Here is a 14,068-nt window from a genome sequence, read left to right on the forward strand (position 1 = left end):
TGACTGAGTTACTGACCCTTCTTGATTAGTGTCCAGTTGCTGCCTGCAGCTAAAACCTAATGTAGAGAAGAGCAATTTTCTTCTTAAGTATCTGTGTGGCTTTTTGCACAGGAATTTAGATCCAGCTTTGGTAGCCTGAAATGTGGGACTTGGTTACCTCCAAATCTCCTGTTAAATGAACACAAATCTACACAAAATCCTGAGATATTTTATGCCCTTACTAATAAAAAACCCCAAAAGTTACCAGTGATAGTTCCTAGATTTGATTGGGAATTAATGATCTCCAGTTAGTTCATGTAATTTCTACCAAGAGGCAAAAAGGCCACAGAAAATGAACTGCCAGAGAGATTCCATTGGAACAGAACTGAGCTGGATTGGCAGGATAGCTTTTTCCTGGTTTATACAGTTTGTTTTTCAGGAAAAAGTAAGACTGGCTGCAGTCTTTTACAGAAGTTTGTGTTGGCCAAGTCTTCTCTCAACACTGCTACATGCTAGCCCTGCTTTGTGAGAGAAGATGAGTACTAAAGTTAGAGGGGCAATACTTAGCCCAAGATAAAAACCAAATATTAGCAAATGAGGTATAATATAAAACACAATACAAATCCCAAGAAGCTGCAGACACACTCTACAACTGAACAGGAACTAGAGAAAAAGACTGGAGAAATTTAATTTGGTACCAAATTTTTAAAGGCTAATATATAAACTTGAGATGGTCCTTATAAAAATGGCTCAAGACCTCACCATCTTTAGAATGTTTTATGGCTTTCCCTCTGCTCTTCTCAAGGTAACTAGAGTGACCACTCCAAAACTTTTTCCTTTATTTTACCTCATATTTCATTGTAGGAAGAAAAAAAATGCATAAACTTAGTAAAAACTGCAAGTTATAATTTGTAACACAGCACATCACTGGAAATACTCCAAATGTAATTTCTCTATGCAATATAATGTGAAGTGTCATTTGGTGTTGGCTCCTCATGAAGTTATCTGAAGAAATTAACAGACAAAAAAACCTAATAAAACCTGTTAGAATCTTGCACATATAAAAGTACTGTTTAGAACATTCTTTCAGCCACATAATCAGGATATCTCTGGCTTCTTCTTCTGCTCAATTACTACATTCCAGAAATAATCTGTGTAACTAAAAATAGAAATTTGCACTAGCAACTGTAGAATTGTGCAAGAAAAGTACTGCTGCAGTTCTTCTAAGAAAACAGAAAAGGAAGAGTGGCTGAAAGGATTTTTTAACCCAAAAGCTTTTCTGTTTACCAATGCCCACAAATTTGTTTGCTGGGAACATCACAGGTGGCTTCTGGTTGCCTGAGTCTGGCAAGGCTGGCTTTAAGGACACAAAACTGGGGAGGAACTGGAGTGGCACAGAATATGTAAGAGGATTATCAGAGCCATCTGAAGTTCACAGGCATCCAATATGCTTATGTTTCATCACCTACAAACTTCTGTCTGAGAACATTGTGATTTTCTGCTTTCAAAGCCACAGAGTATTGCTGATGAACTTCCAGTTCCATGCCGTGGCATGGAGATGACAAGCAGTGTCAGTACTGGGACCCTGCCTAACCCATGCTGCTTGGCTGGGACAAAATCATGGCTTCAGACCAGGCTCTGCAACCCCCTGCCTTAAAGCAGGATGTACAGATGGGGGCAAAAATCAGGAAAGTTACTCAGAAATATAAACATTAAGAAGGTGTTTGGTTGTCAAAAACCAAATTGCAGAGTTCACAATATATCAAGTTTTGAAAACTTCAAAAGTGTGGAAGAACTTTTTCCCCCAGTGACAAGCAAGCAGCTGTCTGGCCCGAGGGGAGCTCCTAGGAGGGCTGGCAGTGGACCAGGCACTCAGTCTGCACACCAGCACCAGCCCGAGCATACTCTATGCAATCAGACAGCTCTGCTTTCTTAAGGGAAACTCCCAGGAATGTATCCATCTCACTGGAACAACACAGAGTTGCTGTTCCATGTATTTGGTAACATTCTTATTTAAATACTTCTTGAAATACAATTTCCTGCCTTTAAAAGTCTCAAAACACATATATACCTAGACAGTTAAACAACTTTCAAATGGTATATAACAGGAAAATTTGCCCATGAATCTGATGTATCCTTGCTTTAATGGAACTGAATTGTTTGCTTAGTCATATGTAACTGGTGAATTTTGTGATGATTTCTGTTTAAAACTCATTTAAAAGACATACAACCTGAAATTTCAAACACACTTGAAATAAAGGTTTCATTCACAGTACAAGATCAAACTTTGTCAAAGGAACTTATTTTTGATCTTTTTCACCTTGAAATAATTTGCTTTCTACATGATTTTCCCTACTTACTTCTGACCTCTCCATGGAGGATCTAAGTCAGAACCTCTGGACAAGCTGGAAAGTCAGTTGGCTCTAATCAGGAATAAAAGGAAAGAATGCTCGTGGAAAGCTTCTCTGACTAGGAATATTCTGACTTTTAATTCTCCACTTTCGTGGAGCAGGATCCCTCTTGATGTCCTGTCATGGTGGAAGGACAGGTGATGGGAAGGCTCACCACTCTGAAAACCAAACTATTTGCTGGGTTTCCACACCTGTGCTTTCCTTGAAACTATGTCCCTATTTTAGTGTCCCACTTGCATACCATGTCTTTCTCTGTGGTGGGTCAGTCTCCAACTACCAGCAAAACAGCCTTTAAAGAAGGCTACAGCAAGACATTTTAACACAAAATATAGCCAAAATGTCCAGTAACATTAGCAGCACTGAGCAAGTTTTTCACATTCCAAATGAAAATTTACATTATCATTCCAATAAAAGACAAAAAGGGTATCTTCCTCCTGATATTAGTAATTTCTCATATAAATTCACCTATTTACATTCATACTTTGTTATCTATCTTATGTCTCGTTTATATACAGTAAGGTACATTTTTTGAGTATAAGTTTTAATGTAGAACCTCAAAGATTAATTTTCTACTCATAATTGTGTTTATCTGTATTTATAGACTTACATACCTTTAATTAAGCTCTACTTTTCATTTGATATTTTCCCCTAAAGCATACAAGTAACTTAAAGGGTATCAGCTATTTTTTTTTTTTGTAGAAAGAAGCTGAACCACTAACACTGTCTCCCTCCTCCCTTTTCTAATCATTTTCAGAGATATTTCATTCCATTTTGAACATCTACTCTTTGGTAAATAGGTTGGTCACCAGGCTCAAAACTTAATGGAAAATAAATAATAATTAAAACCAAAAGTCACATAAGGCAGGAAGAATTACTAAAAAAAAAGATAAATCTTTAAAGCTTTTCTGTGCCCTTCATTTTCTCCTTCATTGTAAGGACTGCTTATAGTGCATGGAAGCTATTGATGGGTTCTGCAGAAGCTCACCGATCCAAGTCCACAATAAGGCTTTTTACTTCCCAAATGCAGAACCCAGGGGACAAGAAGAGGCTACTCATTTTAGCATGGTGTGTTCTCACCCAGATTTCTAAGATCCTAGTACAGAGTAACAAACAAGAGCCCAAGGAAAAGCCAAACAGGACTAATAAGATTAGCAACCCAAGCACTGGGTTTTTAAAACACAGTTTATTAAAATATTAATCTATTTTACTATGTTTGTTTATTTTCCCCATATATAAAGAATAATTTGCATCTGAAAGAACTACACTCAAAGAGGAACTAACTTCAACATTACATCAGGTTGCTCAGGAGCTGTACAGTGAGTCCTGAGCATCTCCAGGGCTGGAGATTCCACAACCTCCCTGGACAGCCTGTCAGCTGAAAAGAATGAAATGACAAGGAATCCAAACAGCAAGTCAGTCTGGCGTTCCGAGATGCACATATATCTCTGCAATATTTGGTTTTCTACAAAACAACTCATGTTCCCTTTATGTTTTCTCTTCTGAAGTAATTTTCACGTCACATAGTTGTTTTCTCAGTACATCTCAAATGATCAGATTCATACAACAATATTTTAACCTAAATTCTCTTTGATTTTTTGAATAAAGCTGTCCATTTTTTGACTTCTTTTTAAAAGAATATTTTTGCTATATGCCTCTTAAAAGAAGAATATGTAAATACTTGTGTTTTTGTTCCTTCTCCAGACTTTCACAGGAATACTGTAATAATGTCAACATAGGTTGGCATGGGTTATTATTATTCCATGGGTTCACACACTGAAAAAACTCAGAACAAAGATGCTATTACCTCTGCGTATTCACACACCCTTTCTTTTAATGTGTTTGGCGCAAAACTGTCTACTCTCAGACTCTCCAGCTGGCATTTTAATCAGAACAGTATGGGTGCATGGCTATGGTTCATTTTAGGTCCCCTTTTACAGACCTTAGTATTTTACTTATCACATCAGAAAGTTATTTTATCAAATTTGCTGAATTCTTCATCTTTTATTTGCCAACTAAGCCCTCCTTCCCCCCAGCCCTGAAATCTGAATGCCAAAGAATCAAAATACACTTTCTCATTCAGACAGGAAAAACATTACTATTTTTCCCATTACTTCATACTGGAAACTCTTCCCAAGATCAAAACTGGTAAAAAAGTGAGCTGAAGGTTAAATTAAAATTTATCTGACACCAACAATGGTCTGGTTGCAGGCCAGGACCAAAAGCTGAAATTTCAACAGTGATGAGCCCTGCAGTTAGCGGAAAGATGGAAGATAACCATCTTCATTCTTCTCCCTCTGCTACATCTTACCAGCTCCTGAGAGCATAAAAACAGGTGGGACAAAAGTCTAACACAGCAAGTGTTAGGAGTGTCTACAAGCCTTTAAATGTGGCTCTAGATGGAATAGTTGATTGAAGGGAAACTTCTGCTCCAGTCTCTACACTCAGAGCATTAAAATTCTCCCAAACTCTCATTTGTTTTTCCCTACCCCACCCAGAGCCCACTAGCTCCACTTCTCTCTAACATTCTTTCTCTCATTTTAGACCCAGTATTGTGTTCCTCTCAGGCCCACCTATTCCCTGTTTTCTCTCAATATAATACCCACTTGAGCTCCCTAGCTCTCTCCCACAGGAGAAGCACTATGATCCTCTGAGCTGAAAGCCTCCAAATCTGCTATAGGATTTCTAAGGCAGCTGCACTCCCCGGCCCCATAATTGGCAAGGAGTAAGAAGATTGTATACAGAGAGCAGTTACCAGCAATCAATCCAGATGGGACTGTAGAAGAGAGAAAGATAAAAAAAGGGGATGCTTATTTTCTCTGAGCCTTCAATTCCTTCACAGGGAATGTTCCAAGAAATTATGGCAGGGGAATTCTAACTGCAGTAGTGTTCTTACCTGCAGATTTTCTCCAAAGTTAATACGCTGACATGAAGATATTACAAAACTTAGTTTGACAGCAATGACTAAATTAGATGGCATCAAGTTAATTTGTCCTCTGCCACACACAGCTGCAAGTCAACATAATTAAGGTGGCCCGGTCCTAAGGAGATGAACTATGGGAGTGTGTGGGGACAAAGAACTGCATTTAAAAAGCTCTGTCAGCACAACACAATTTCCTTGAACAATACAGATACTCCCAATTAGTGAGTTGAAACTAAGTGCCAGCTCCTCATTCAAGCTGAATTATTGTGGAGAACTTCTATCAGTTTTAATATTAAACACAGTTACAGAAGACTATAGCACACCATACAACAAGACAGGCTTATCAGCTTTACTGTAATGTACTGCAGAATTCTGGTCAATGGTGCAGAATCTAAATGTCTTCAGGGCTAATCTACAGAAATCTCATAGAAACCAGGAGGTCTCAGGAATTTCAGCTCCATTCAGTACTGAGGATAAAAGCAAATATACCAAGTTTTATCACTGACATAGGTTAGAAGAAGTCAAAACTGATCTCCCTGTTTCAGCTCAGAAGAGGGCATAATGTATTTGCTAGATTCTGTTTCCTTTAACAGACACCATAACACAGAGGTGCTCCTACTACACAGAGCAGATGTACAGACATATTTTAGTATTATTTAAGGTGAGGAACCTAAGTACAAGTGATTTTTAATAAGCTTTTGAAAGTTTACAGACCTGAGTGGCATTTCCTTTCACTATTGCTAACAGTTATGCATTATAGAGCACATCCAACTCAAATCAGGTAATGAAGGTTTTTACTCCATTCATTTTGATGAAGCAGAGAGTTGAAAACATAAGATTTTAAGTAAAGCTTTTCTTATTTAAAAAAAACAAACCAGAAACAGAAAATTTTAGCAACCATTGTTCTTTGCTTTAATGACCTTATCTCTCTTAAAAAAAAAAAAAAACACATAAAGAAAAGAATAACTACTTTTTTCTTACTAATAATGTGGGAGCCTACATAATACACATTCAGTCATATTCACTGTCCTCTTAAAAAATCTAAGATACTTACGGAGTCCAAACCTTTGGAAAGGCAGCAATTTCTTCTGGTGTATATTCATCTAACCTCTTGGGGACTGCACGTGGCTGAGGAATCTCTTGTAGAAGGTTCTTCTCTATATCTTCTGGAATAACCTGAGACAGGTGAGAATAGTCTTAACTACTTGACTGTTTAACAAACAACACCCCTGCCCACAATGCCATACCAAAATTTGTCATTAGTACTGCATTCTTCATGATAAGTGTTTGACCTAAATACACCAATCTCATATGTCTCGAATCTCTGTGAAATAATATGGAAAACACCCAACTACACATAAATATATATAAAAAAAGCAGTTTGATTTTTGTTTTAATTTACTTGCTTATGACATGAGCACTATTGCTAACACTCCCTCTTTACCTCTATGTAACACAAAGATGAAAATGGCTACTCACATCTTCAGGGAAGAGGTGTAGCCTCTGCATCAGAGTTCTTCTCTGAAGGTTTTTTGGAAGCATTCTATAAACAGCCAGTTTAACAATCTGAGGAAAGGTAACATAGTAACAAATAATCAGGGAGGTTACTGACAACATGAAATAGGTTAACTGTGTTTCCATCTGTCCACTCCGTTCATCATTGAAGGTCTTAGTCATCTTCCAGGCTGAGGAATTCTGGCACCACATTCAGAAGGAGCTCTAGACCTTAATTTTATAAAAAGAAATACTTACTCCTTGTCATATAAACACTTATTTTAAGAGCCATGTAGAAAATTTCAGCTTAGAAAGTTAAGAGCTATATTTAGCATTTTTTTGTGGATGACTGCATATGATCATTCAACTTCAAAGAATTGAGAAGCTTGTGGTATATCTTATTGCATATTTACATACACACATTGTTTATGAAAAAAAAAATGCTTAAACAAATTTCCCAAGTGCTCCCAGCAACTAGTTTAACAGTGTAATTTGCTGTGTTTAAAACACTTTTATAATTAATGTTTTGTACCTTAAGCAAAGCTAACATACCAAAATACTGCATTATGAACTTACTACTTATATTTATAGCCCTTGCTATTAGTTCCAGATGAACAGTCTCACTTCTAAACATCAGGAAAGAATAGAATTTGTATATCTACTCTAGATGATGCTCATTGTAAAGTAAACAAACTTCAACAGGATTTTCTCTTGGACTCTAGTAAAGATGCCTTTTATTTAAATACAAAACACATTGTTATGGACTTCATCCAGAAGGGGAACATTTGTAAACGTAAAACAATGCACACAACTGTAGGAGACCAAAAAGGTTTCATAAAGGACAGCAAAGCTAGACCCACGTGCAATTTTGTTAGTAAAATGTTTGCCCCAGGACACCCAGATATAAACTTGCTCCAAATCAGAAACTACCCAGGCATGCCTAGTGCAGCATCCATCTCAAGGTGATAAACCACACTGAAATGCAGGGCACTAAGCACAAACAAATTCACAGGCACCTGGATATTTTCCAAAGTGTATTGAGCAAAATGACTTCTTTATAAAATTAAATAAAGGAATTCAATTGAAATTTTAGAGATAATCACCAAGTTCCCAGGTTGAACCACATTAAGATAAGATTTTCATGTGTTATGCAGCCAATACCATAAATCTGTGGACAAATACAATAAATTAAGATGACAGGACAAATATAGCAGGTTATGCAGTTTAATATACAGTTTTGATACCTCCTCTAATAAAAATTAATAAGTATGTATTAAAATTCAAAGATGAAAACTAATGCTTTTTAGGGATGAAAATTATTCATGCTTGTAGAGCAGACTATAATTTATTTAGGTCAGTATACTATGTGTCCTGTCACTACAGGTCTTGATAAAAGGTCTGTCCCCATCTTTTTTGTAAGCCCCCTTTATATCCTTGAAAGGCCCACAATAAGCTCTCCCCAGAGTCTTTTCCTCTCTAGGTTTAATGACTCCAATTTTTTCAATCTCTCCTCATAGGAGGGGTGTTCCATCCCTCCCATAATTTTTGTGGTCCTCCTCTAGACCTGCTCCAACATGTCCATGCCTTTTCTGTGCTGGGGGCCCCAGAGCTGGACATGGTGCTCTAGGTGGGGCCTCAGCAGAGTGGAGTGCACGGGGAGAATCACCTCCCTCACCCTGCTGGCCACACTGCTTTGAAAGCAGCTCAGGATTCTGATTTACTGCAAGGTCATTAGTCCATCTACAGAACAGAAGGCTAAACAGGGAGCCAGGACACAGAAGGCAGTGCTGGAAAAATTCCTTCTTTGTAACTTCTGCTTCAAGACTATTCTACAAGCCAAAATAAATCCAAACCTAGCTACTGGAAAGACCAAGCTTACATCAAACTTCTTGCCCAAAATTCTGCCTACAGCCACAACTTCCTTCACTTTCACTGCTGTAGTGTCAAGTCAAAGAAATCAGTAAAGCATTAAGTGAAATTGTACAGACTGTTTTCACACCTTGAGTAAGGCTGTGTCACAGAAAAGGCAGATCCAACCAGCAATACTTGCAAGGTGTTAAGTAAGTAAGGGCTCTTCTGTCACCTGAACATGCTCAAGTTTTACCAAAAATAAACCAACCCTAAATAAAAAAAGTATGGAATTGCAAATCTGCTACTGAACTCATGTGAAACCCAAACCCATTTTCAAGGCTTCCTGAAAACACACATCAGAACATGTTTCTTTCAGGAATTAACAATAAAACCGCCCTTTTTACATGCTTGTAATACACTTCTAATAAAAGACAAATCTTATTGCTTTCTATGTCATTACGCTTACTTCAAGCTATTAAAATAGCAAGAGTTTAATTTTACATGAAAGTTAAAAAAGCTAGTGATTTCTGTGGAATTTCAGACTGGCAGAGAGGTCTACCCACCCACAGGTCTCACTGCAACCTTGATCTCACTTTGAAATTGATTAGCACAGCTTAACAGTTTATTCAGTTATTCACTCTCACTGCCTCCTCCCCCACTACTTTATCTTTAGTACTAGCAATGTGTAAAATTCCATATCCTCATAAATACTTACTCCTAAAGACCATGACACTTTCTCCATCAGGTAAAGACATCCACCATCAGAATTACACAGTACAAACCAGCATTAGTATTTGGGGATTTTTATACTACTGGAATGCTGTTTGCCCCTGATTTTTTTTTAATTACAAAGTTCCCACTAGCTCTAATTGCAATTGTCATCTTGAATATCACAATACCTTTTTTTCAGCTTGGCTACTTTATACACTCACAGCATAGATATGCTCTTAATAACACAGCTATATGACATTATTCATTTAGTTTCCAATTTAAAGGGCTAATTAGAAGGAAAGGAATCTGAAGGCAGCTCTATTAAATCTCTTGCACTTTCAGTCCATTACAACACATTAATACATTTTATGAGTACAAATATATTAAAATGCATTTATTTGAAACACTGTGAGTCCTAAACATTTCAATTTTTGTGACAAGCTTTGGCTTATGTACAGCTTGTAGACTATGTCTGATGGAGACAAGTTCTGAGAAAGATCCTTTGCCAGATAAAACATACTTTAAAGATGGAAATCAACAGAGCAATACCGCTCCTAGTACAGAGAAGCACAAAATAACTGGCTGAATTTCCAGAAGAAAGTCTATCCTAACAGCTGAATTAAGTCCAATAATCAACAGGAACAACTCTAGAACATGGGAAGGACACAGTGCTCCAGAGAAAACAAAGTGATTAACTACAAGGCATACCAAAATAACCCTGGAAGAATTTCAAGAGATACAGCAGTTACTTGGAGGTTCAGTTCAATATAACGTCTTCCTTCCACCAGACCATGGTTTTCAGTTCTGTATACAATATTGTTCTTTTCACCCACAAAAATAAACATAAATAAACCCACATAAAATATAACACAACTTTCTAACTCTGATAAGTAGTACAACTTGTACAAGCAAGAGTGAATGTACTCAATACTGAATCATCAATACTGAAAAGAATCATTTGGTCACAGACAAATTAAATTTCCATGCACATGCATGTCATTGGGCTTTCCACTGCTGCTTTCCACTTAACAAAAATGTAGAAGTTTAATGTTTTCTTAAAATTATTAACTTGACTCAAGGAATGGATTAAGACTTTTTAATACTAGCATTTATTTTTGTGTACTATGAAGAAAATGTCCAAGTTAGCTCCAAGACTTACTCAGATCACCTAGAGGTTTCAAGATAACACGTTTCAAGACAGCATGTTCTCCTCCCCATGCAAAACTAACTTGTATGCCTGCTAATCCAATCTTTGAAGTTTTGTTCTACCTAATTAAAAAACATTACTCCTTTGTAATAGGGAGTACTTCTAGTGTTTCAGTGACTGACTTCTAGCATGTACATATTATTCTATCAACTATCCCTTACTGATGCAAAGAAAATAGGTTCTCAATAGCAAGATTTAACTGTGCTTTCTATCTGAGCTTTTCTTCAAAAGACCATTATTAGCCAGATATAATGGCAAGTCTATACGTGTAAGCAGTTGCTAAAGGGCATTCAAAAGGAGAATTAGAACATTTTAAACCTCTTCACATCAGTGCCAGCAGCTGAACAAACCACAACCCGGACACCCCTGGAGGCTCCCTCCCAGCACATTTCCATTGAGCTACTGAGCTACCCTGCTTCACTTAATAATCTTCCCTAGCAGGTAACATTCATTCTGAAAAATTATTGCCCATCATTTTTCTGTCACAGGCAATACAGCCTCTGAATACTGCAAAGGTCAATACCTTCACTGAGCATTTCGTCACAACCAAATGTAATTTCTTCTTTTTCTTTTCTGGGGTCAAGTTTCTGAAGCAGCCAGAAAAAAAAAATTAAGCTGAGTTTTGCCTACCTTTCAAATCACAAATCAAAGAAAAATTGATTGAAAACTTTGTCGTCACAGGATTACTATCTACTTCTGCAGATTAGATCTGACAACATTATTTTGCAGGCATTTAAATGAAATTCCTGCCAAGAATTTTTTTCAAGTAATCTTTGCTCCCTCTCACATCCGAGACATAAAACTACATCTTTTAGTCTTTCTGTATCCACTACCTAGAAGTCTAGTTTTGAAAGGGCTGGTCTCATGCCAATCAGCAGTTTTCCAGCTAATTTCTGCAAGTTTTATTTAAAAAGTCAAGAAAATCCCAAAACTCTAAGCATTCCGAACACCTACACCTCAAATCCAAAGGTTTACTTGTTTCCTTTATTTTCAAAAGATTGTCCTGGCGAAGAAAACACGCCAAACCGTTCAATCAGATTTTTTTTTAGCAACCCTCCAATGGAAACAAATGCTGCCTGCCCACTTATATCCTAAGAGATTATTGCTGCCATACAGAATATTAGTATTATATTAACTTGAAGAACAGAGTGGCTGTTTTGAACTACAGCAACAAAGTTTCATGGTGCACCTAAAGAACATATTAAATAGTTTTGCTTATGGGTGGTCCAAGAATGAATATTCAATCTAAGAGAAATGTGAACAAGCTGGTTTTTTTTTCTTCAAGAAGCACTTCTTAAAGTAGCCCAGCCAACTTCATTAGATGAGTTCTATTCTCTGCTATTTTGAAGAAGAGCAGACAACTGAAAACACTAGAAATTTTAGACAGATTCAGAGACACTCCCCTCCTCATGTCTCCCAAGTGAACTCACAAGTATTTAAGGTAAAAACGTGCTGGACTACGTACTTTTGTACTTTTTAAGGTAAGAATGTGCTGGACTATGTACTTTTGCTATCTTTTTGTTAGCACGCTAATTTTCACCATTGCATAAATATGAATTTTTCTGAAGTGCTGAAAAACTTGGCAAAATGAACAAGGAACATTAAGTTAAGCTCTGTATGAAACATCAACTATGCAGACTTTCTGCATTCACTGTCCCATATTAACATGAAAGATACTTAGCAATGGAAAAAAAAGTAGTCTTTTCTAATCTCAGGTACCAAATCATACATCAGAAATCAGACATGTATGACTGGACAGGTGAGGATTTTTTATCCATTTCAACAAAGAGAAGTCATGGATATCAACAGTTGCCATAGGAAGCTTTAAAGACCTGTCTGGATAAATCCCCAGCAGCTTTATCTGACCTAGCAGTTAACACTGCTTTGAGTAGGAAGCTGGACTAGAGATTTCCTCAGATTCTCTTCAATCTGAATCATCCTATGGCCCTCTGAAAAAAGGCACATGTAAATACAAATTCAGCACAACCCCTCCGAAGCACTAACTACCACCTGCAAGGAACATAAAGCTCCAAAATTAGTAAGATAGATACAATGAGGTCAGCCCCCATGAAGTGAGAATATCACTTAACCTTGGTGGCACTTTAGGAAGGAGCGAGAAATGACCAGGGATGATACGACAGTATCCTTGTCTAAATTCTGACAACTATACTTATGGCTTTCAGCCTCCCATGTAAACATAAACTAAAGCATTTTACATCAAATTACTCATTACAATCTTTTAAACTAGCCATTAGCTGTGAAGCAGGTTTTCCTAAAACACTCTTTATACTAGAAACAAAACTAACAGAAAAATATTTATCTTGAGGATTTGCATGTTTGAACTGAGATACATGTAAGTAAAGACAGTGCTAAGCATTCCTGCAGTCCTACTATATACACACACACACACACTCAGGAAGTCTTATATAAACTGAAAATAGTCAAATCCATTGCAAAATCTCTATGTAGGAACATGGAAGTTTACAACATCTTTTCCTTGGAAGTAGTCTCTTCCATTAATTTACTGCCTTAATTTCTGTAACAGCACTATTTCCAAAAGCAATGATGACTCATCTAATGAAGAACTACCAGGATGAATTAGCAGGAGGCAGTAAGTCCAAGGGCAGAGAAACAGCAGTAGCCTCCAGAATGAAAGTAACACTTTACAAAATGAAGATTCAGATGCCACAGGAAGATACAGCCTGCTTCCTACAATCTTCCTAATTCCACTGGCTTCACAGGAAGTGAATTTAATTTGATTCAAAGAGAAAGGAAGTGAAATAAAATTATTTAAAAAGTCTCCATAATAACTATGTGTCATTTAGATTATTATTTGAAGGTGCATATGTTACTTAGGCTGACATCGTTCTCTTTACAGTACTACTTTTTCAGGTTTTAAAAGCTAGTTCTAAAAATAAAACCTGTTAATAAAGCATCATCATAATTTCCATTTTTGTCATATCCCAATGCATTTCACACCAATACAATTCAACTAGTAAACAAATGTTTCTAGCCATAAAAACCCATTACAGCTACACAAACAGAATGCATCTTGCCAAATTACCACCCACTACTACTAATTATGACAAAAACACGTCTGAGATATCTTTATGAGAGAGGCAACTGAATGCTTCATCTTCAACAGAATGACAGTTAATTGCTGAAGATTCTCCACCATTGTATTAAAAAAATAGTGTCTGCTGCTAAATTAGACCAAGACTTGAGCCACGTCACCATTTGCTGAGCCTTTGTCCAACACGCTTTAGTTTTTGGCAACGCATTTAATCCTCTTCTTTTTGCAGAGAAATTAATCTATGAGTCTGGCAATAAAAGAGGTATTTCAGAACAAATGCCAGAAGGTAATTTAGAGAACATTCAATTCTCATGCTCTAACAAGTTGTGTTTTACTGCCGCCCAGTGCTCAGCATCTGTCTGAAGCTCAAATGAAATAGATTGAAGAATCCATTTTAGACATGGAACTATCAGTAATTCCCA

At 37.0% G+C, this 14,068-nt stretch overlaps 1 protein-coding gene across 1 annotated transcript in view; it reads right to left on the reverse strand.

Annotated features, from left to right (window-relative positions):
- The window catches only part of MRPL13 (mitochondrial ribosomal protein L13), a 30,020-nt gene that overhangs the window by 9,442 nt on the left and 6,510 nt on the right, over positions 1 to 14,068 (reverse strand). Inside the window, exons 5-6 of the mRNA XM_053994290.1 lie at positions 6,790 to 6,876; positions 6,365 to 6,486 (exon numbers count right to left, since the gene is read on the reverse strand). Coding sequence (XP_053850265.1) covers positions 6,365 to 6,486; positions 6,790 to 6,876 — 209 coding nt within the window. The remainder of the gene's footprint in view (positions 1 to 6,364; positions 6,487 to 6,789; positions 6,877 to 14,068) is intronic.

Source organism: Vidua macroura, chromosome 1 (genome assembly GCF_024509145.1).
Source record: "Vidua macroura isolate BioBank_ID:100142 chromosome 1, ASM2450914v1, whole genome shotgun sequence".
Taxonomy (NCBI): domain Eukaryota; kingdom Metazoa; phylum Chordata; class Aves; order Passeriformes; family Viduidae; genus Vidua; species Vidua macroura.